General features: G+C 47.3%; 1 protein-coding gene across 1 annotated transcript; it reads right to left on the minus strand.

Annotated features, from left to right (window-relative positions):
• Positions 1-3,844: 3,844 nt before the first annotated feature.
• On the minus strand, positions 3,845-22,699 carry LOC119144102 (endoplasmic reticulum-Golgi intermediate compartment protein 3-like). Its single transcript, XM_037379025.1, has 5 exons — positions 22,531-22,699; positions 21,696-21,743; positions 20,267-20,447; positions 13,655-13,751; positions 3,845-4,771 (listed from the first exon to the last, which is right to left on the minus strand). Exons 3-5 carry the CDS (start codon positions 20,421-20,423, stop codon positions 4,612-4,614), a joined length of 414 nt encoding a protein of 137 aa, XP_037234922.1. The 5' UTR covers positions 20,424-20,447; positions 21,696-21,743; positions 22,531-22,699; the 3' UTR covers positions 3,845-4,611.
• Between the last annotated feature and the right edge of the window lie 797 nt (positions 22,700-23,496).

Consider the following 23,496-nt stretch of genomic DNA (forward strand, 5'->3'; position numbering starts at 1 on the left):
AGGAGAACCACACGCGCCCACTCACCACAACTGCGATACAGGTCCCAGTTTTACACAGGGTCCAACAAGTACACTTACCACAGTACATTCTATTTTTTACATGAATCATGACTGCGTTTATCACAGTAGCATGTGTGACATGGGGAATAGCCCAGCGCCCAAACAGAGAGCTGCACCCTGAGGGACAAGCACTGGTGAAAGACTCAGGCTGCAGACCCCAAGCCTGTGGGGCTCTGTCTGGAGCCCAGGCTTTCCCCAGCAAGGAGTGCGGTACCCAAGGGAACATGGTACCCAATGGAACGTGCTACCCAAAGGGATGCGATGGGGCCAGCATGCCCAGGGCCTCCAGCCTCTCTGAGCTGGAGCAAGCCTGTCTCTTCCCCCTCCTCCAGGACCTCTTGGCTCTCTTCATGGGGCATCCCATGGCCTTCCCATATTCCTGGAGCTCCCAAAAGTCAGAGACAGTGCATATATACATTATAAATGTGAGGACTGCCCCATTAGTCCTTGTATTGTTTCAAGGGGGGAAACAGAACAAACCAAACCATTTCAGACAGAAACAACTGTCTCAGGTTAGCTCCTTTTTTGTTTTGGTTTGTTTTTTTAAAAGCTTTTCCAGAGCACCCAGGGTGGGAGACAGCACTCAAATTCTCATTTTCATTCTGCTCAAGAAAGAAACCTTTGCCTGCAGTTGTTCCCTCAAAAATGAATCGTATTTTTTTTCCACTAACCCTCCCGGAATCAAATAGAGAAAAAGGGCCATTTAAATGAAAGATAGTGCTCAGAAGGTTTAATACATTAAATCAGATGCAGTGCAATAAAAAAACATTGGACCTTTTCTTCAATGAAGTATTTAGTTATAAGATCTCACTATTAACAATGATTTTTTGCCATTGTTTTTTCCTGAAAATATTTGAGGTCTACTACAAATGAAAAACAACCCTTCCAAAAAGAGCCATCAGAAAACAACTCTGGATTCAAATTAACATAACATGTTTTGTTTCGGATTCTGGAACTGGAAAAATAGACTTTTTTGCAGACATAGTAAATGCAAGACAGTGGGGAAGAAGGCCACACCCCAACACGTTAGCACAGAAAAATGTTTTTTTGCTTAAAAAAATATTCACATATTAGGTTGGAAAGAAACAAATAGGATCATTTCAATATGTTGAAACACTGCCAACTTTTTTGTTTTGTTTCTTTTTGGGTTCTCCCCCAAGATTCATATTCCTCTTATTTAAAAAAAAAAAAGGAAATAGAGTATAAGAAAACAACCCCCCTCACTTGAAACACTCCTAACCAAAGGTTTTCCTGCCTCATTTTCTGTGGGAAAGGTGTTGGTTTCCTGAGGAGCTCTGTGATGGCCCAAGCTGCTCCATGGTCAGCAGACCTCTGCCTTTTACACCTCCTGGCAATCTGCCTGCTCACAGCTAGGTCAGAGTCAAGGTTTCTCACACACTCTAAAGGATAGCTGTTTAGAGAGATTAGCACTGTGAATTTCTACTAAATTAAGGTCTCATGCTGCAGGACCTCTGAAGTGCTGTCTTCAATTCTCCACATACCTTCACAGTTTCAGTCCATTACACTGCAGCCTCAGACAGCACCACCTCCACTGGCACCAGCTCTCCTTTTCCACTGCTCTGCTCTCCCAAGATATTTTACATGCCACATCACTGCAGCATCCCTTTCTCACGTCTAGAAGACTAGGGGCATAAGCAGTCACGAGGCTCAACGCCATCACTGATGAGTAGAACTCAGCAGACCCCAGGTCCCAGCTCTGAGTGCAAGGTCATCTTTAGCAGGCTGAGCACCTGTATTTGTGGGTCAGCCACTCAGGACCCAGTTGAGTTCAGGTGCCGATGAACAATAGGTGCGTGCTGCCCTCCAGCAGGCCAGGGATAGATGCTGTGTACAAAGCACTCACAGCCTGACTGGTAAAACACAGCTTGTGGTGAAAGAGCCATGAGGCGGAAAGATGACAGACCTGCCATAGCCTTGCCTTGCTGAAAAGGAACAGCCCACAAGGCTACTGGAACCTTCAGGGGAGCGCTGAAGCCTACCCAGGAGAAGTTTCTGCTCTACACTTTTATTCAGGGGGTGGAAGCCAGCAAGGGCATGTCATGGGTAAAACCTAAGAACCAAACTGCTCTACAGATGTTGCCTAGCAAAGCTAGCATCTAGGCTTCAGTGGAACTAGTGTGACCCAGAAGTCTCATTCATCTCCTCCACATGGGAGTCGATCTCACCCAGAACAGACACTTTTTCTTTCTTTTCTTTCACTCATTTGTTTCATCCTTCGGGGGATGGGGGGGTGGGGGGGAAGATTAAATATCAGCCCCTTTTTAGCCTTGGGTGGGGCAGAAGGGAAGGAATCTTATTGATAACAATAATAAGTGCTGAAGAGGAAGCACATCTGCAGAGGATACTTTCCAATAGATTATTGTCTGCTGGGCGTCACCAGCCCATTTCCTCCCATCTGAATTCTGCTGGTGGAAGCACTCCCAAGAGACACAGCTTCACATCTGTACACAACACCAGAGCTCAGAAGAAATGTGAATCCTAGCTTTCAAATGCCAGTAATGAGAGCAGAGTGGGGGAGTAAGAATTGCTTCTTTTATTAATCAATTCCCCCCTCCCATCTGTACTGCCTGCCATCATCCATTCCGGAGAGCATTGTCTAAGCAGGAGAGCACAACCGCCAAGCTGCTTGTGAAGTCTATTGGTAGAGTAGCCTCAGGTACAACGTACTCAATTTAACAGTGATGCCACTGCCAGGGCTCTGGCAGCTAATGGAGGGCTTTGTCGGGCTGCCTGGAGGGGTGATCCATCATGCAGAGTTCAGGCCTGACTGCGAGTGGAGGATGCCTGGCTTGGGAGAATGATAGCTACCAGGGTATCTAGGCTAAGGAGGAGGAAAGAGAAGCATTCATACTGATCTGTTTAATCATCAGCAATGCCTAACCCATCACCTCTCAGCGCCAAGTGCCAAGACGCCCGAGGGGAGACCACAGCCTAGGGCAGAAGCAGACTCGAAAAGAGGAAGCTGTCAAGAAGTACAAGGGAAGAGCAAATCATCTTGGCATGGACAAGGTCAGGAATCAAAGAACTCCTAATGTTCCCTGGCAGAGGGGGAAAACCAGTTTGTTTAACTGCAAGTGAAATGGGTAAAATGATGTCTTTGCAGGGGAAAATTATAGAAGCTGGGTCTCAGCTGGGCTTCCAGTGATGCTCCTCTTGCTAACGGATGGCTGACATCAGGGATCCATCATTCCCAGGAATTTAGACAACCAATACAGCTATTAATTCCTCAAGAGTATCATTGCTCAGCCAGGACCAGTAAGAAGCAGTTTCAAATTTTCAAATTCTTGTCATGGCCAGTGTTACCAAGAGGGCTCTGGGCTGGAGTCCAGCCACAGCTTTGCTTTCCCGCGCCACTGGCCCCTGAGCCCTGGGCACAGGCTAAGGGCAGGAGAAGGTGCCCGGGCTCCTGGGCTGTTTTACCACGGAGCCTCTGCTGACAACCACAACCCAGCATCTTGTCAGTGCCAAAGTGGAGGTGAGTTTGCTTCAGCTTGCAGCTCAGGCTTCCAGCACAGCCCTTTCACTGCCATGGGCTGCTCTGACAGTTGTCACCTGAGTCTGCAGATGGTGCTGGCTCCCCAGTGACCAGGATAAGTGACATCTGGGACACAGGGCAGTGTCCACCTGCAACACCCCTCCTGACCTCAGGCCGTCAGCTCACTTCACTGGTGTCAGCGCTGACCAGCGCCAGCTGCCGCTTGCTCCCAGGCTGGCATACCTCATGATTCCGACCCCTTTTTTTTTTCTTCTCTTTTTTTTTTTATTTTTTTTGGTTGAGTTTTCTTTGAGAAGCCAGTGGGCTCAGCTGCAAAGCATCAGCTTCTCCCTGGCCTGCCAGGGACATAATTTATACCCTCAGAAATGAAGCAGCTGAGAGACGATCCAAGTATCAGGATGGGAATACCTCCGCTGTGGAGTTGCAGGAGGAGCAGAACACCCATGGCTGGCTGGCACCAGGAGCATCTGTGGTCCAGAGATGGGAGAAGCAGCAAGAGTGCACTGCACTGCTACTGCAACATCTTGCTTTCTCTCCAGTGCTCCCCCCTGGGGGCCCACCAACTCCTGGAAAGCAAACTGAGGGTTTGGGTCCATCATGGCATTTTGCAGCCACTCGGTACAGGCCAATGGAGAGCCCCATTGCTGGCTGTGTCCTGGGAAGTTAATCTGAGCATCAGCAGGACTGGAAGAGCTTCCAGTCAGGGCACCGTGCAATAGTTGTGCCAGGCCTGAGAAATTGCACCTGAGCACTAGTCATGCTGTAAAACACCAAAGGGAGCAGGTCTTGTGTACTCTTTAACAGGTGGAGATGCTGGAAAGACCCAGATCTGCATTAGGTGCAATTCCCATCACTTGGCAAGAGCCGACTCCTGCTATGCCGAGCACAAATGACTAAGAGGAAAAGAGGGTCAGGAAAAAGGGGGGTTGTCAAGTTTTACAGGTCAAAAACCTGCAGTGCAAAGGGCGGCTCACCTGAAATCACCACCAGCCTCTTCAGCACAGGATTCTCTCCACCATACTGCAAGTCACTCTTCAGACTGAGGCGCTTTCTGATACAGGCACTCTGTTGTTCTGGACAAAGCCACTTCCAACTTGATGTGAGGGTAAAAGGATTTGTGTCACTTTCTGTGGCCTTCTTGCCAGCAAGAATATGTGATTTCCATTAGCATCAGCAGACGTGATGAACCTGCACCTGCAAGGAAAAATAAAAAGGCATACCCCTAGATAAAGTGACCCCATGTAAAGGATAATAAATTTGAAGCTTTCAATCAATCCCATTAAGAAGTAGTATCTACAGTCTTGTAATCAAAATCCTGCCTGCAACACTGCCAGTCTGGCTCAGACAAACTTGTTCCTCCTTGCGGCCTTTTTCAGATATAGAGATTGCCTTGTGCTGAGGTGATATTGAATTGATTCAAAACAAATTTTAGGATGTTTCAGGCATTAAAGTTCTTCAGGAAGGTCAGTGGTTATACGATACGAGCAGCTCCTTTTCAGTCTACTCTTTAGTTTCAATTTACAGTTCTGCAGAGAAACATAGAGTGATCCAGTCCCCGGGTTTAGAAGAGAATAAAACAAACTCACACAGTCAGCATGGGCAGAAGTCTTTGCATTCGATTGCAGCAAGCCCTGTTTGTGTCAGTAGTTGGACCTTGGATCTCATGTCCAAAAGCACATTCTTTGTAGGGATGAGATTAAAGAGAAGTGCGAAACCAAAGGAATGTTGCCACACTTGGGTGTCCTTGGTGTAGAGACTGCAGCTTGCTCACCTCTGGGAATGGCACGGGCCACCAAGGGACGTTGTGAAATCCAGGAGGGAAGGTGCGGGGTATAGAGGGGAAGTTAGAGGCTGCAGGTATAGGATTGGACTCTTGCATGCAGGATTGTGAAAAAGGTCATATATCTGGTTCTTTTCACAGGCTATTGAGGAGAGAAATGTGACAGGCAATGCTACACAGTATGAGCCCACAGAAAGTGGGGGCAGCTGGGGCTGCAGATAAGGGCTGTTGGAAGTCTCCTGGAGGACAATGTGGTGAGGCACCTGAGTGATGGAGGAGTGCTAATGAGATGGATGTGCAAGAGGGGAAAATGGTAGTGGTGCTTTGACCATGATGGTCTGAGGATTCCATGGATACAAGGTTTGCGGGGAGAGGTAATAGCTTCTATTAGAACAATTGGTATCATTGAGGGGAAAAAATTACTAGCTTTTGAGCACCCAGTCATTGCAGAGTTATGAAAAGGAAATTGGGGGTGAAGTATTACCAAAAGTACACAGAGAGACAACCTGACATACACATTTCTATAGCTGGTGGGCTGCTTGGTAGAGCTGCTGTTGTCTGATGCTCCTTTGGGGCACTTCCATTCCAGCAGGCAGGGTGTAAAATGCTTCTGAATCAGAGTGGAATGACTCACATTTCCCTTGTTCTGTTTACTTATGTAAATGATAACAGTAAGCTCAGGACAAATGGAGCTGCATCCTTGTTGCTCTCACACAATGTACATTTTTCCTTCAGTGGCCAGAACTACTGCTATGCATTATTATGCACTGCAGTCAGAGACACATTGGTTCAGTGAGCCATACAGAATATGTACAGACAGTATGAATCAAAGGAAATATCCTCAGGGTGAAAGCCAGTGTTCTCCATTCGTGGGGAAAAAGAAAATTCACTTAATCAAAACCAGCAGGTCAGAGGCAATTTTCATTGCCGGGGCAGCTACTAGAGGGAGACATTGCCACATTCTCTAAGCCAGGGCCACCTAATTCATGGCAGTATGTCCATAATATCTTTCAAATAATGAGCAACATGAATGCATTAGTATCAAACCCAGGTTAAAAGGACCATTGACCTAGCTGAATCACCAGCAGCCCCTGATAGCCTCACAACTGCTTCCATCTGCAGGTGGTCCCTCTCTACCTCCACTGCTCTAGAAGCCACTGGTTATTCTGGGAAGCCTGAACAGCCTGTCATGTTTCCAATGTTGAAAAAACAACCTTTCTCTTCTGCTGTAATCTTTGCCCCATCTTATGCATTCCTTTCAGCAGAGGGGACTCCATGTATGTTTGTAGACTTCCCTTGTGATCTCCTTCCTCTTCTGCTTTCCAGCTTTTCCAGCTTGTTTGCAAAGTGGAGTTGTTCCTTTTATTTCTGGAAAGGACTAATGAGCTCTCTTGGTAGGGCATCTTAGAAGTGTCACTTGTCTGCAGGTTATTTAGCATTTCAATGCCGGTACACAGTGTAAAACAGCACCAGTACTCTTTTATTAACTAGCAGTCATTAAGTCAGCTTGATTGGTTGCAATAGCTTATCTCCTTTTTTTTAAAAAAATATTTTTTATTTTAGATTATATAAAAAGCTAACATGAGAAAATTTAACTTTTTATTTATCCGCTGATGAAAATGGATCACCCAAGATAAAACGTTATAGCAAGTTTTCACAAAACAATGCCACAATTGCTGAGTGCAGTCCCTGCTGCTCTGACCACCTATGGCTGGGTTTACATGGTAGCAGAAACTGTTTACCCTCTCTTCATTAGGACAGAAAGCAAGTGCAAATCTGGTGGAAGTACTTGAGACTTGAAAGCAGAAACAGGCAATTCTGTCCACCTCACTTGTCTTTAGAGAAAGCAGGAGCCATGAATCAGACGGAAATTGCTTTAATCTTGCTATGTATTAATAATACTCAATTTCATTTATTGTGAGAGGAATGCAGACCTCCCCTGCCTCCTGCTATGTTCATAATTTATCCACAATTAAGTTCTTCTGCTGTAGAATTAATAAACCATTATATTATTGATACCATCACAGACCTCCTCAGGAAACCAACACCTTTCCCACAGAAAAAGGGGTTAGGAAAACCTTTGGTTAGGAGTCTTTCAAGTGAGGGGGATTATTTTCTTATACTATATATTTTTTTTTTTTTTATTAAGAGGAACATCAAACTTGGGGGAGAACCCAAAACGAAACAAATCAAAAAATGGTGGTGTTTCAACAAATTGAAATGATCCTATTTGTTTCTTTCGAACTTAATCTGCAATTTTTTTTTTAATAAAAAAACATTTTTATGTGCTAATGTGTTGGGTTGTGGCCTTCTTCCACACTGTCTTGCATTTACTGTATTTTTGTCTGCAAAAAAGTCTATTTTTCCAGTTCCAAAATCCCAAACAAAACATGTCACTGTGTAACAGGCATGGAAACCATGGCTCACATCCCTCTCCCCCTCTTGGAAATCAGCTTTTGCATTGCTGATGCTGCCCCCATCCCCCCCGCCTTTCATTACTGCTGCAAAGAGCATCCTTCATCCTACTGCCCTAAACATGCTGCCTGCAAAAGGACTGTGGAGTTTTGTCTCAGGGTCTTGCACCCTGCCATGGTGCAGGGCTCCCCCAAAACCAAGTCTCCACCATGGGTTCCTTACCAGGCTCCATCCAGCACGGTGCAGAGCAGGGGATGTGCCCTAAGAGCAGAGCCTGGCACAAGCCTTGGGCTTCTCTGGGTGCCCAAGGATGTACAAGGTGGCAAGGGATGTCCCCTCTGTGCTGGGGGACTGTGTTGCATGAGCCTCTGCTGAACACACCGGGGTGTAGCGTGGGGAAACAGAAGGGATGGAGTCCCAGTGCTCCCAGTTCAATCCATGTGGCACCAGGCAATGGCTGCTGTTTGTCCGTCTCCACATCTGGATGCATCCTGTGCTTCAACACACTGTCAGAAATGCCAACCTGACTCCTGCACTGCATCTACCTCATCCAGAGCTGCTTGTTCATGCAGTGCATGGCTAGGGCCGTGGCTGGTCACCTGGAGCCAGGTGTCCCGCAGGGCAGGTCTGTGTCCCACTGCCCGGCTGTGTGCACAGTGGGGGGGCCTTGGTCCCACCAGCTGCTCTGCGGAGGGGGCATCCTTACCCCTCGCTGCTGTACCTGTTGTCCCAAATGTCCTCTGCTCAGGAAAACTTACCTGAAATGAACAAGCACAGGTTTTTTTGTTTTTTTTTTTTTCTTTATGCCCTAAAACAGACAGCCTCATTCAGGCCAGGAAGTCATACACATTTTAAAGCCAAGATCCTTTTCCCTCTCACATCTATCACCCTCCCTCTTACACATCCAGCCAGCTATCTCCCTATTTCCTGAGCATTTGGTATTCCAAGGCTTTCCAGAATAGGCTGGGGATATGGAGAAACTGGACGTTTTGGTAAGAAATGCGACCCAGTATGATCCTGCAAAGTGTGAGGGGTGTAACCCAGCCCTGCCCTCACAGCCCCTGGTGCCCACCTGCAGGAGTACCTGGTGCTCAACCTAGCCACTCCAAGTGGTCAGCACAGAGACAGGAGAGGCATCTCCATCCCCTTGGTACACCCTGACACCCGGGAACACACAGGTTTGATCCTGTTTCAGCCAAATTGCAACCAGCCCTCCCACCCCAGCCCAGCTCCTGGGGTCTGCAGCGTGTCGTCTCAGATGGTCCATTTTAAGTTTTGCTGGTTTAATGCCAGTCCCATCTCACCCTCCCCCTAATTCTGATTTTGGGTACAGGCCCCTGAGATGTGAAAAAAACCCCATCTTTCTGTTCCTGTCTTCTCTCTGTGAGTTTTCCCACTTTGTTCAGTGATTACTACAAGGAAACAGCCTGTGGGTTTGAGAAGTTTCCATCACTGTCCTACACACTAAGAATATTGCACATCAGTTCCAAATATCTTTCGACTTCTACAATTGTATGTCCGTTCCCGCACTGATGTCTACTTTAAATTTTCTTTTCCCCTTTCACCTGCTGCTATCAAGATCTCCTACATATATAGTTGAAATTAATCCTTTATTTCCCACAGCAGTCCTTGATATCAGCTCTAGCAGTAGCACCAGTAATTACTCTCTTCCTATTAGCTGGTGAGACATCGTGGCTAATTTGTGGGTACACTGATAAAAACCAGAAGTGTCAGGCGATGACACTGCAGGTTGACTGCATGAAAGGTCAGGCAGTGATTTCCCCCACGTAGGTGGTTTATTAATTATATTCCTTTCTGGAAGGTCTAGGAACAGAGTCCCTGAGACTGTGGAGCCCTCCACACGATCTGAGTGCAACCACAAACACCCGTTTGTGTTCCTTGCTATCTGCAGGTACGCCTTTACACACCAGCTCTGGGACAGGACATGCCTGTTCACAACCCAGCCCACATAAGGGCACTCTGTGGTGCCAGAGTCCCTGTTTCCAGCTGACTGATGGATGTGGAGAAGTGGCCCCTTTCAAACTCTTCTTCCCTTGCTGTGCCCTTTGTAAGGCGGGGAGAAAGAGCGGGCTGTAGTATGAATCTGCAGCGTTCTGTGCTGCAAACTTCAGCTCCAAACACAGGGAGAGGCTTTTTAGCACTCCCTCCTTCTCTCCAAAACATGGACTTTTTCATCAAGAAGAGGTCACGCCAGCTAGGGAAGAGAGCTGGGCAGTGCTGGGGGTGGGGGGGGCAAGGGGGGAAATCTGTTGTGACCCAGAGATATCACTTGGTCACATGGACAGGTCTCCATCGTCCAGGATGGAGAATCAGAGGAATGCGAGTGTGCTCAGAGGTGTAGAAGTAACACACCTCATTGCTCAGCTGTAAATTTCCCCTGTGCCCTGTCCTTCATCTGCTTTAGGAGAGCCCTGGAGATCCAGGCACTCTCCCTTCCTGCTCATCCCTCCACCTCCTTCTATGATGCCTTAAGTGCTTTATGATGCTGCCTGCTCTGCATCCTGAGGGTTCACTTTCTCCATCCAGAGGAGAGGCATAGCAATCCAATCTCCATCAAAGAACACAGCACTACCTAAGGACAAATAACTGTTCAGCATTTATTGTTATCTCCAGTCTAATCTATGCAGTACATAACAGTGGGAATAGGCCGCAGAACAGTAAAATACCACAACAATTGTAAAACTTGCAAAACAGTTCCTGCTATCATTGGTGATTAAAAAATAAATAAATCCAAATGACTATCTGAAGTATAAAGCTACTTACAATTTATTGCCAGAGCTCTGATCCTTAGCAAGTTCATCATGAAAGGAATTACACAGGGCAGTGTACTACGGCTTGTTGAAGCCTCTTCCCAAGTTGAACATAAAATGACAAATAATAATTTGCACAACGTAAATTTACTAGCACCTTAAACTATCTGTTCACTGAATTACCTCAGAGGACTAAGAGAGAGGAAGCTTAGCGCTTTTCACAGGGAACAGTACATTCATACAGTGTGAGACAGGTTTCACTGCCTGGTGTTGCTTGGAGAAAAATTGTCGTAATATCTGGTCTGCTACCTACCCATTAATTAGCAGTAATTGTATTTGCATTAGTGTTACAAATTGCTATTGAAAGATGCTACCAAGCTAGAAGCCCTCAGCTTAATTGAAAGCAGTTTTTTATTTGATTACTAATCACCCTGTGCTATAATATCAATGACCTGCATGAGAAAATTGCTTCCCCAGAGGGGTCTTGTTGGCAAGAGAGCTCTGCTGGAAGGCAGAGATCTCCTCCTGCCTCTGGGAGCAGTGGCAGCTTCAGTCCTTCCATGGCATGCTCAGCACCCAAAGAGGAAGTAAGGAAAAAGTGGACAAGGGTTTTTTGCACACCCAAGGGACAGCGTTTTATAAATTACGTGTCCAGAAGACCCAAACGAACTTGGGATTGGTGGCAACATGGAGAGAAGGACTGGTGATATGTAGTGGGCAGCAGCAAAGGTAAGGAAAAGAAGTTCTGTGGCTGCAGAAGGACCATTTTACAACCTCAAGCAAGGAGGCTTTCACTATAAGCCCGTCAGTCCGCAATTTGGGACACATAATTGGGGTTTTTTTCTTTATTCACAGCATCTTTTGTTTCCAAGATAAGCATGTAATTAGCTGAAAGAAAATGCAAGGAGAGGCTCATCTAGTAGGTTTCCATCTTGCTGCTGCTGGTGATCCATTAATGAAGTCTAATTACAATGTCAAAAGCCTATGTTCTAGCCCAGTGACTAATTGACTTTGGAATTGCAAGAGCTCTTTTGTTGTTTTAAGCCAGGAGAAGCAAGAAGGGAGGAAAAAATAATTGATAATTAGTTTAGTTCTGCTTTATCTGTAACACAAAACAAAACATTAGTTAGAGAAGGAATTCTGTTCCTGATCATGTATCTTGGCCCTCCTGCCATTGCAGAGCACTGCACAAGCATTCTTTTCTGTTTACACCTGCAAACCATATCCAGCCCTCTCCTATGCCATGCTTCTGGTGGAGGGTTTCAGCTGTGTTACATAGGCCTGGTGACTTGTTGGATGGAAGGCAGAGATGGACAGATGCATGGATGGACAGACAGGTGGACAGATATACTTACTCTAGGAAGGACAGCTAGGGAAAGACAGATATAATGGTATGCTCTCCATAAAAAAAACCCAAAACATAAACTACTGTGTCTGCAGGTAGGGGCATTTCTTCGCAGCATCCAGGAGTACTGCTCCAAAACAAGGAACTTGGTGATTTAGGAAGACACCGTGCCTCCTAGGTCCTTCCCTCAAGGTGGCTTGCAGAGGTTTGAAGGAGCAATACTTGGTATATCAGCCCTTCATATCCCAATTTGAGTCACTAGCCCCTAGGCATGGTCCTTCCTGGATCAGCCTCCTTAGAAAGGGCTGGGGATGGTTTTGCTCCCCAAAGAAATGATCGGTATTGAGTTTTATGGAAGCAGTTGGATTAAAGTGGCAATGGGCAAGGTAGTGGGAATGGATGCAGTTTTCTGTGAGGATGAAGAATCAGCCCTCACCTTGCAGGAATTTATCCCATCACCAGAAAAAGCCAGGCAAACTTTTCTGCTTAATGCTTCTGGCTTAAACTGCAGAATGACATTATCCCATCATGTAGACATTTCCATGGGTGCCATGACAGGAAATAAAAATCAAATCCATCTTTTAGCTCCTGAGACTATTAAATTTTACTTTCAAGGCATTTAAAGAATAAATAGGCATATGAGAAAATTAACTACAGGAGCTCACTGATGAAATGATCATTGAATGAAATTCATTGATCAGCAGATGTGAAAAAATAACAAAACTCTGTAGTGGTGTATAAAGTGATACAGTCAGGATCTTTCACAGAAAATCCAGACAAGCAGGCTTGTGCCAATAAGCCAAGATTATAGTTTGAGCAGCAGTAGCATGAGGACAGAATTGCCTTTGCTTCTCAAGCCAGCAAACTGGAGCTACCTAGAAAAGATCAGCAACATTTCAACTTCACTGCAGCCATTACTGCTGGGTAGATCAAGGTCAGCCAGACACCACAGCTCTCCAGCAACTACCAATTAGGCCATGAACACTGAAAAGAAAGACCTTTCCAAAAGGTCACAGAATCAAAACACATTGGCAGATTTGTTCCAGATGAATGGAGGCAGCCGTTCATGAAAGAGCATATGGTGGAGGCGTCCATGTTTTAGAATTGTCAGGGTTCTTGTTTAGGACTGGTGACGTACGGAATTAGACTCTATAACTCGAAAGTTATAAAGTAGGTATGTTTATTGCGCGCAGATGCACGGGGGATCGCTCCTCCACAAGCGTGCATGCCCAAAGTGAAGAACCATCTCACATATATACAATAAAACAAATGAATATTCAATTAAAGCCTATACATATTCATTACCTAAACCCCTTACTCTCGCTTCATACGTTAATTAGCTTATCAGTCCTTTGCCTGGAATGTGGTGGTCTTGCAGGTTTGTAGGCGATTCATGTTCAAGTGACCATCTGTGACCATCCGGATCTTCTCCAGCAAGGACACTTAGCACTCCCTCCCTCTAGATAGCATTGGAATATCTCTCATCCTTTTCTCATTCTTTTTAAATAGCCCCCTTGTTAGAAGAAGAAGGGCAGGCGTCTCCTCAAAACTGTAGGCGTCTCCTCAAGGCTGTGTGCCTATCAGACATCGCACCCATGACTAGTCACCATACCCACATTCCTGGGCAGACATACACAGTCACAATCGATGTCCATTGTCCCCATTTCACACTATTTCTCCATATCACCGGGAACTTCACTCCTGTTCTCTTCTGACACCTATGAATACAGACACTTAAAAAGAGATTTATCTCAGATGCCTTTTACCTTGGTGTGCAGTGAGGTCTGTCCCATCCAGAGGATTCACAATGCCTGGATAATCCCTTCCAAATGAGAGATGTTTGATGTAGTGCATCATATTGATCTGAAACGGAAATGCTAATAACTCAAACAACTGCACAGCATCCAAGGGGCAAGGTAAGGAGCTTAAAGTTAATTATTTTTATATTTTTCCGAGTATGGCTCTGGAACAGAGACAGGTCCTCCCTTACTCTGTGCGTCCTAACAGTAAACTCTGAAGCACTTGCTCTTCTTTTTTGTATTCATGGCAGATTCCAGGATGCGTACTTTCTCCTTTTCCTCCTGGAAACAGCCAGATGCCAGTGCCCTTACCCCCCACCTACAGCGCAGGCTGTTGCACCCACTTCTCTCCCTGTCATGGGAGCACCGTGCTGTCAGCTGCCTCGGTGGCGCTGGTACGGGCATCATCTACTTTCCTCCCAGATCCAGAAGCAGCTATGGAAATACCAGCCTTAGGAAACTGGGGAGCGCAGCTAAGGAGCAAGGCAGTCTCGGGACGAGGGGAACAGGCTTGCCAAGCAACAGGCAGATGTCCCAGACCATCCTTCACAGCCCTGTGTGAAAGCAGGTGCTAGGTTCTGCTCAGACTCGTAAAGCCAAATCCATCTGGGATCAGTACACTAGGATCTCAATGTGGCAAAGGCAGGGAAATCCAGAAGGAAAACAGACCAAGAGAACTAGAACATTATCTTGGGAACACTTACATAATCAAGTCCAAAGCTCTGCAGATCGTGAAATGTAATATAAAAACAGTTTAACAATATAGTTCACACTGTGATAACAAGCATACCTGTTTACCTTATTCTAGCTTATAAGGGAGTTCCTCTCATTTCCATTGAGATCTAAAATGGCAAGAAAATCCCCTGGGTTTCTCTCTTGCTTGCAGTAGGGCACATGATAGATAAAACTGCTGCAATTCCCCTCCTGACATACACTAGCCACTGCTAGAATGAATGAAAGTATCTTTAATTGGGGTTACTTCAGAACAGGTATTTTGGTCTTCATCTGAATGTGTTCTTAATCTACGGCAAAAACAAGACCCCAGGGGCAAGGAAGGAAAAATTCACAGTTATCTATCTCTGTCACCACCTGATACACATGACTCCTCTAACTACTGTAAAACAGAGGCACAACAGATCCAAACTAACAACTGAGCAAAGCACAAGCCTTAATACCAAATGGAAGTTCCCTAATGAAATTATCATCATCTTAGCAACTCTCAGGGGCTCTGCCTATCAATCAGCCTTGTTACAGCTGCCCAGAGAATGCACAGGGAAAGGAAAAGACTGTGGGGAGAGCCTGAGCAGGATGTTTGCAAACAACTGGTACGACCAAGATGACTATCACTAGTGCCAGGGTTTGGGGTGTTTGGCCTGCCCTTCCTGCATACAGCGATATGACAATGCCAGCAGCAGCATGCACCCCCAAAGGGAGCTGGAAATCAGGGGCAATGGGAGGCAACTGATATCTTTTGGTTGGTTACTTAAATTACTTTATGTAATGCCAGAAACATCAGTCTCAGGATGAAATATAACTTACAACTTGATTTCAGTATTGCTCCTACCAGGTTTGTCCAAAGTCACACTATCATCTTAAAGTAGCCAGAGGCCATGGTGCATTTTAACACTGGTCAGGAAGTCAGATCTCAACTTTCACCTTTGCAAAGATAAACATGCTTCAAAAAACGCAGTCTGTTATTTAGGAGCTGGTGGAGTCAGATCACCCAGTGCTGCTACATGATCAACAAAGATCAGGAATGCTGCTCCCTTCAAGTGTTTCTGGCACACAGCCTAGCACAAGCCAAGCCAGAATGCTAAAGAGCCGACCAGAACTAGCCTCTCCTTTAAAACATTTATTCAACATGAGTGTGCTGTGAACTCGGGTTTTTTTCCATCAACATCTTCCATTAAAACACCAGAAGCTTTACCTGCATTTATATAAACCCCTTACTAAAGAGATATGCATGCATAACAGAGAACATACAGTTAGAAAAAGGAAATGCTAAGCCTAAACTATGTTCCTCCTAATGCTCTGATCTAGGGAGAGCCTTTCCATTTCACAGTTAAAATGTTCAATGCTCACAAACGAAGGTTGCAGTCACTGGAATTAAGACAATGGCTCTGCATTACAAAGAGCTCAGAGCTGCACTGGCTTCAGATATTCTTGGTGCTGTCTCTGACAAATGTGCAGACCTGTCACTGCCACTAGCAGAGTGGTTTGTGTGCCTGTGCTGGCAACTGCATCACGGAGCTCCTTTGGCTTTAAAAAAGAAATTCCTACTAAAACTTTGGAAATACATGTGAAATGGTGGCCAGGGAAAGGAAAGAAAAGCAAAGTGGCCTTGGGATTATGCTATGCCATTTTTCTTAACGGAACACTCTGTTTCATGTTGCAGTACTATCTGCAGTTAAGGCAAGAGTTAAGTGCCTCAGCTGTCCGTGAAGTGTCAAGCCCCACTGCCTTTTGCACAGACACCAGCAGGGTAACCTTCGCGGAATAACAAAGTTCTACAGAGCACTTGGCTCTGGTGGATCTGCATTTAAACTGGACCTATTGTCAAAGGAATAGAACAGTCTTTGTCTCCCCATCCTTCTGTTGATGGCCCATTCCTGTCCCACCCTCTCTTCAGATAAGAGTCACATCAGAGAATGCATGCAGCAGGCTGAAACGTGTGAAGTACTGCTTTATGTGAGGCTGTTCTTGTGGTCAGAGCAGCTCCAAAGTAAGGTTAAATCACACAGCTGCAGGAATGCTTGTGCTGGCACCAGGTGGCCTCCCGGTAGCTGCTCTCCTACAACCCTGCACAGGATGATGGCGGTTATTAGGTTATCAGCTTTAACACTCGGGTGGTCACATTCCTCAGCACCTGAAGTGTGACCCGAGTACTAGCAAGGCTAACAAGTCTTACAGAGCAGCACCAGACAAATTCAAGGGCACCCCTTGAGAAAGACCAGTCATTAACTAACCTGTTACACTAGTTACATTGTGTGTGACCCATTTTAACATTAACTGGAGTTAAGGCTCTCCAAAACATTTTCCCCCAGTGCTCTGCTTGAGAAGTGCACCCATGTGACCTCATGAGGGTCAAGGGCAAGGTCCTGCATCTGGGTCTGGGCAAACACCCCCCCCCCCCCATATCAATACAGGCTGGGGGATGTAAGGGGTTGAGAGCAGTCCTGCAGAGGACTTGGTGGTACCATTGGACGAAAAAATGGACATGAGCCAGCAACATGTGCTCACAGGTCAGAGCTGACCATGTTCTGGGCTGCATCCAACGATGGTCAAGGGAAGCAATTCTGCCCCTCTGCTCTCATGAGACCCACCTGGAGCACTGCATCTGGCTCCGGAGTCCTTGGCACGGGAAAGACACGGACCTGTTGGAGCAGGAGAGCCACAAAAATGATCAGAGGTCTGGAGCACCTCTTCTAAGACGGGCTGAGAGAATTGGGGTTGTTCAGCCCAGAGAAGAGACTCTGGGGAGACCTTATTGTGGCCTTTCAGTACTTAAAGGGGGCTTATAAGAAAGATGGGGACAAACATTTTAGTGCGGCCCGTAGCAATAGGACAAGGCTTAGTGGTTTTAAACTGAAAGAGGGTAGATTCAGACTAGATAGAAGAAATTTTTTATGATGAGGGTGGTGAAACACTAAGAGAGGTTGCCCAGAAAGGTGGCAGATGCCCCATGCCTGGGAACATTCAAGGTCAGGTTGGACAGGGCTGTAAGCAACCTGATCTAGTTGAAGATGTCCCTGCTTCCTGCAGGGGGGGCTGGACTAGGGGGCCTTTAAAGGTCCCTTCCAACACAAACCATTCTATGATTCTGTAAACTACCAATATCATTCCAGCCACTGTGTATTTTTATATATTTGAGGAAGTCGAAGTCCTTCACAACTGAAATTTTACTGTGAAAGTTCTGAATTGCCTTGAAATTCTCAAGAGCTTTTCTCCAAAACGTCCCTTCCAGAGATGCTGATATTCAGGTCCTGGACCAAACACCGTACCTGAGGTTGTTTTACAGCAGGGCATCAAAGTTTTGTAGAACAAGTGAGGCTGAGAGACTGCTCAGAGACATTCTCCTCCATGTTCTCCCACAACCATGTGGCAGCACCTTCAGAAAACACTTTTCTATTCATTCCCAATAGTTCTAAACCTCTCTAACGAAATTTCAGCAATGTCCTCCCTCCTGAAGCAGTGCTGCTGTTACCACAGACAGCAATGCAAAGATGTTCAAAGGAAATGGTCTGAAACACTTGGAAGCTAAAGGTCACAATAAGCAGGAAAAGAAAATACTTTACCATGTACATGAGACTGTTGGAAACTTTTTGCCGGTGCAAACTGGAAATTTCCAGCTACCTGCAGGAGACAGTACTCTTTCATTAAAAGGCCTGAATCTATACAAATAAAGCAGTCATACTGGTGGTTGGATTTTCAAATTTTTGTTTGAATAAGATAGACAACAAGCAACTCATTTTCATAAGTGACAATACCAGCAGATACTGTCCTAAAAGAGATATGAATTTCCCCTCTTCCTCACAGGCAGTCATGCGGAAAGCCATCATCACATACCGATGTTGACAACAACTGTTCTATGCAGAGTATTTTAGTGGACATAAAAATGAGAAGAAGAAGGAATCAAGTCTACTGGGAGAGAACTAACTGCTGCTGTAGGAAATAAAAAGGTATCACAGAAAAGGAAGGATAAAGTAACTGGGAGGGTAAGCAGGCAGGGTAAGAAAACCCTTAATACAATAAATAACAGTGGTCCTATGTATGCATCCATGAAAACAAGCCGTGTTCAAAAATAAAGCACTAAACCTACCACCAAAAAAAAAACCCCACAAAAAACCCCACACTCCAAAATCCTCCAAAAGACAAAGGTTATTAAAATTTTAACCTTGAATATGAAAAGGATATGGATATTAGACATCAGTCCTCCCCAACACTTGCTAGCAATCATACAACACCCTCCCCTGGAAGATTTCAATGCATCAAGCTCACATGCTACATTACACCTTTGAATGTCCGTGCAAACCTAGCGCATATGTTAACTGCGGACCCGATGAGAATGGAGATGCGCAAAAGTCCAAGTGCCTAACAAGCGCCCCCAGAAATTTCCCTAGTGACAGCCACCCTTGGACCCTTGCTACCCACAGCACTCCCTTTTGAATCTTTCACCGGGGTGATGGCCCAGCTCTGAGTCGTGACTAAAGCAAGCCCAGTGGTAACCACGTCTGCGCGCATTTTTCCTTTACCAGTCAATACTGCTATAGTTGCCATTTAAATAAATGACTGAACATCAAGTGTTACTAACAGAAACTGATAACCATGGAGTTTCACGAAGATGGGTGTACACTTCCAATCTAACTTGCCACACACGTGGTGGAAATCAAACTAGCCATATACTTTTACCAGACAGCAGAAGAAATTGCTTGCTGCATGCAATACAATTTGATCGCTTCCAAAATGCCTCTCCTGGATGAGACTGTTTGCTCCCTGCAAGTTTCTCTTCCTCTCTGTTGATAATATAAGGAGCAAGAGCAACCGGTTCAGACCGAGTAATCCCAGTGGAGGCTGGCAACACAAATAAGGCAGGAGGCCTACATGTGTTAACAGAGAATTAGGTACAGAAAAGCAGGGTTTGACCCCAGACATTACATTCATCACGCCACAGCCTCTGAATACAGAAAGGCTGCTAAGTGACGCAACAGTAAGAATGCTATCACCACACTTCTGTGACAACAGGAGAAGCTCTCGTACCTACCCACTGTTCAGCTCTTGACTTAGTTTAGCCTTTCAGGTTTTAAGAACAGAAAAGTTAAATCTGAGTTACAACAAATCAGCAAATTTATTTCATGCCAATACACAGAACTACACTATCTCCCAGAAGAGATAATAAGGACCTCACGTTTTAGAAAGACAAAGTCAGGACAGTATTACCATTACATTGCAACACTACCAGAATCGTTCCCGGTTTGTATTGAAGTACAACAGTAAGTCATAACATGTAAAAAAACACAGAGGAGAGGTATATGTAGCCAAGGACCACTTACTCCAACTTGTAACTGATCAATCAACTGAAATCTATGAATCAGATATGCATTAACACACACAAAGCAAACGTAGTAAGATGCGGGTTTAGGCTTAAGGGTCAAGTCAGTGGAGCCTTCCCTGGAGAGAGGCTCTTTAACCAGCTCGTCCCATTTGTCAGCCTCCTAGGATTTAAAGATGCAACCAAAGTCAAGTTTTGCCAGAGCAGCTGCTTGACGTCTAGTAGGAAAAGCCTGTTCACTCAGCAGCTTTGCTCCTGAAATGCATCAATGAGTCCTTCTCCCAGTTTCAGAGGGACCAGGCAAAGACTTGCCTCACAAAAGTACCAAGTATAATATATATATACACACACAGAGGAGCTTGTCTGATCTGCCAGTGTAATAGATGTGTCCTATAAACTCTTCAAGAGTTTGTAGTGTTTAAAACGCTGTGAATTCAGCCGTCCCTTGTTCCCATGAATCTCATAGCAGGCATACGGTGATGGAAAGGCTATGAGAGCATCCATCCAAGAATGGCAGAATAGCATCTTACCATGTCTCTCGGCTTCTGGAGTCACACGATTGGCAGCTTTATCCAAGTGCTGTTTAAACGGCTTGTGCTCTACGTCCTGCTGCTGCTCTCCTGTTACATCCATGGCATCGATGCTCAAATCTGAAAGCAGTGAGCAAGGGAAGCGGTCTATGAACATACAAGTGTTATGACCTGTGGCAAACTGAGGAAATGAAAAGACAGAATCTTTCACCCAGCACGGTAAGAACGTGCCAAACCGGGAGAGCGTGTACGGCTAGGACCAAGTGACCGACAGGGAATAAAACACAAGGTGCAGCACGCTAAATGGCCTTCCCAGGTACCGGGTTTGGTTTGGTGTCCCAGAAGGACTGTTTCCAACTTCCAAGAAAGCGTTACCCTGAAAGATAAACGTGCTTAAGGCAAAAAGCCAAAAGCAAACCCCTCAAAGCCCAGAACCATTCTCAGGAACACACGAGTTAAGCCTAAAATTGGTTGAAAGCTGCCTCCTACCTCTTCCCCCGCCGCCTTTCCCCCTTCAACATCAGCACATTTCCTTGTGATCCCTTTTCACAAAAAAAAGATTGAGGCCTGTGGTATCAGCTTGGTACCGAAGCACCACGATGTGCTTGCTGGCTACATGCTCTCTTAGAAAGCTGACAGCTTCTCCACACATAACAGCTGAGGCTTCCAGTCTCTCTGGCCTTCCCACGCCCTGTGAAACGTGAGGAAGGCAAACACCGATAACATCTCGGGGGGTCAGGAGGAAGTCAAGATGCACTACATCTAGAGCCCAACGCATTACCCAAAGGAATTACCACAACAGAACAAGAGACAGGAACGATCGGTAGACAGGCAGATAACATGTACAGCAATAATACCCACGTCAGACTTGCAGGACGCTTCCAGTCACTTCATCCCGCAACTTTGTTTTGAATTTAGTTAAAAGGTAATCAGATTCTTAACGCTCATTCTGCTTTTATAACTTCTGGAGAAAGGCTAACACGTGGCCTTGGCATTACAGTCAGAATTCAAGTACCAAAATCACAGCAAAGCTGTGCCTTGTCAAGTGACTTCCAAAGCAGGCTCTCGAGCCTTTCAACAAGATAGTCAAATCTGGAGTCCCAAGGGAACTCTGTGCCAGCTCCGTCAGTGCGACCAAGCTCTCTGACAAAGTACACCGCCATACAGAAACATAAGTGGGTTTATACCTCAGGCTCTTTCACAATCTAGAAAAATAATACTGCCCGATCGGACACGCTGGTTTAAGCGCCTAGCAGGCCTGGCTGCGTAACCACGAGGGACCAACAATTCCTCCCTGGCTGTTGCCCGAGCCGCAGCGCAGCACACGGAGCCACGTGGGCCCTCGGCAAGTACAAAAGTGATCCCTCCGTAGTCAGCAGTCCGACTCACAAGCACAAGGCACACGTGGAAAAGTAACATCTAGACTGACCTTCAGTTTAGCTCCCCTTGATTTGTCAACGTACAATTCCGGATGAACCTAGGTACAAAGAAAAAACAAAAGAGCCCCGTTTCACTGGGAAGCAAATCAAAAGGCCTCTTGCATTCGGCTGCTCCGGACCAGGAGCTGAATGTCAAGACACAGGATCAGCGAGACACCTGAACTGCTGCCTCCCAACCCTCCCCGGTAGTTAAACGCTTGCCCTTTGTAATACTTTTTAGAGAAATCAGCAGTCAGGGACGAGGGGTGGGGATTCCACCGCCGGCTTTCTTTCCCTTGCCTGCTCGCAGGGGCGGGAAGAGGCTCCCGAGCCACCCCCCCGCGACAGCGTTACCGCAGGCCCCGAGGCAGCCTCTGCGGCCCGCGGGGGCCGGCAGCCCCAGCCGGCTGCCACGGCTCAGGCCAGCGGCTGAGGGAAAGACAAAGCCCCGCGCACAGCTGCGGCGGCTGCGGCGGCTGCCCGGGCAGCCCGGAGGCGGCGGGTGGGCGGCGGGGCGCCGCGGGCCGACCCCTCTCCCGGGCCCCGCCGCCACAAGCGAGCACCGGGGCCGCCCCGCCGCCGCTCCTCGCCTCCTCGCTGAGGTAGCGGCGCAGCTCCGAGAGACAAAAAAGAAAACAACCAAAAAAAAGCAACACCGTGAGGAGCCCGCTGACCACCGTCACTGCCGGGGAGACGAGAACCGGCGGCAGCCCCGCCGGTCCCAGGCCGGGCCGCCCGCCTGCCTCAGCCCGCCCGCCGCCGGCACCACCGAGCGCCGGCCCGCCACATCCCCCCCACTCGGCCGCTGCCCGCCGGCCCCCGCCCGCCCTCAGCCCGAGCGCTCACCCACCGCGCCGCCGCACGTCCCGGCCCGAAAGTCTTCCAGGCTCCCGGCGAAGGCTCCGCACCTCCACGGCCGCTCCAGCGCGCCGCGCGGGCCGGAAGTGAACCCGCCTTTCCCGGGCCGGATGCGCCATCTGCCCCTACGCACGAGGCCGGAAGCCCCGCCCCTAGGGGTCAAAGCCGCTTCTGCGCAGGCGCTGTCCTCCGTCGGCCAGAAAGGCTTCTGCGCATGCGCCAAACCCGGATTGTGTCATATGCCCATACGCCCGAGGCCGGAAGCCCCGCCCCCTTTGGCGTCAAGCCGCGTCTGCGCATGCGCTGCCCTTAGTTTGCCAGAAAGCCCTTCTGCGCATGCGTCGAGGCGTGTTGCGTCATCGGCCTGCGACGAGGCCGGAAGCCCCGCCCCCTTTGGCGTCAAGCCATTTCTGCGCATGCGCGGCCCGATTGTTGGAGCGCTGCTGCCATCTAGCGAAATATAATTGGGTACTGCAGCCGCCCTGTTGGTGGAGCGCTGCTGCCACCTAGCGAAATATAATTGGGTACTGCAGCCGCCCGGTTGGTGGAGCGCTGCTGCCACCTAGCGAAATATAATTGGGTACTGCAGCCGCCCGGTTGGTGGAGCGCTGCTGCCACCTAGCGAAATATATTTGGGAACTGCAGCCGGCCCGGTTGGTGGAGCGCTGCTGCCATCTAGCGAAATGTAATTGGGTACTGCAGCCGGCCCTGTTGGTGGAGCGCTGCTGCCACCTAGCGAAATATAAATGGGAACTGCAGCCGGCCCTGTTGGTGGAGACCTGCTGCCACCTAGCGAAATATAACTGGGTACTGCAGCCGGCCCTGTTGGTGGAGCGCTGCTGCCATCTAGCGAAATACAATTGGGTACTGCAGCCGCCCTGGTTGGTGGAGCGCTGCTGCCACCTAGCGAAATAATTGGGTACTGCAGCCGGCCCGGTTGGTGGAGCTGCTGCC

This window comes from Falco rusticolus, chromosome 3 (genome assembly GCF_015220075.1).
Source record: "Falco rusticolus isolate bFalRus1 chromosome 3, bFalRus1.pri, whole genome shotgun sequence".
Classification (NCBI taxonomy): domain Eukaryota; kingdom Metazoa; phylum Chordata; class Aves; order Falconiformes; family Falconidae; genus Falco; species Falco rusticolus.

Coding starts and splice junctions, on each gene's coding strand:
- LOC119144102 (XM_037379025.1), bottom strand. CDS start 20,423: ATGTTCATAGACCGCTTCCCTTGCTCACTGCTTTCAGATTTGAGCATC. Junction 13,752..20,266: donor TCCAGAAGCCGAGAGACATG/GTAAGATGCTAT, acceptor TTTCCGTTTCAG/ATCAATATGATGCACTACAT. Junction 4,772..13,654: donor AGACCTCACTGCACACCAAG/GTAAAAGGCATC, acceptor TTTTCCTTGCAG/GTGCAGGTTCATCACGTCTG.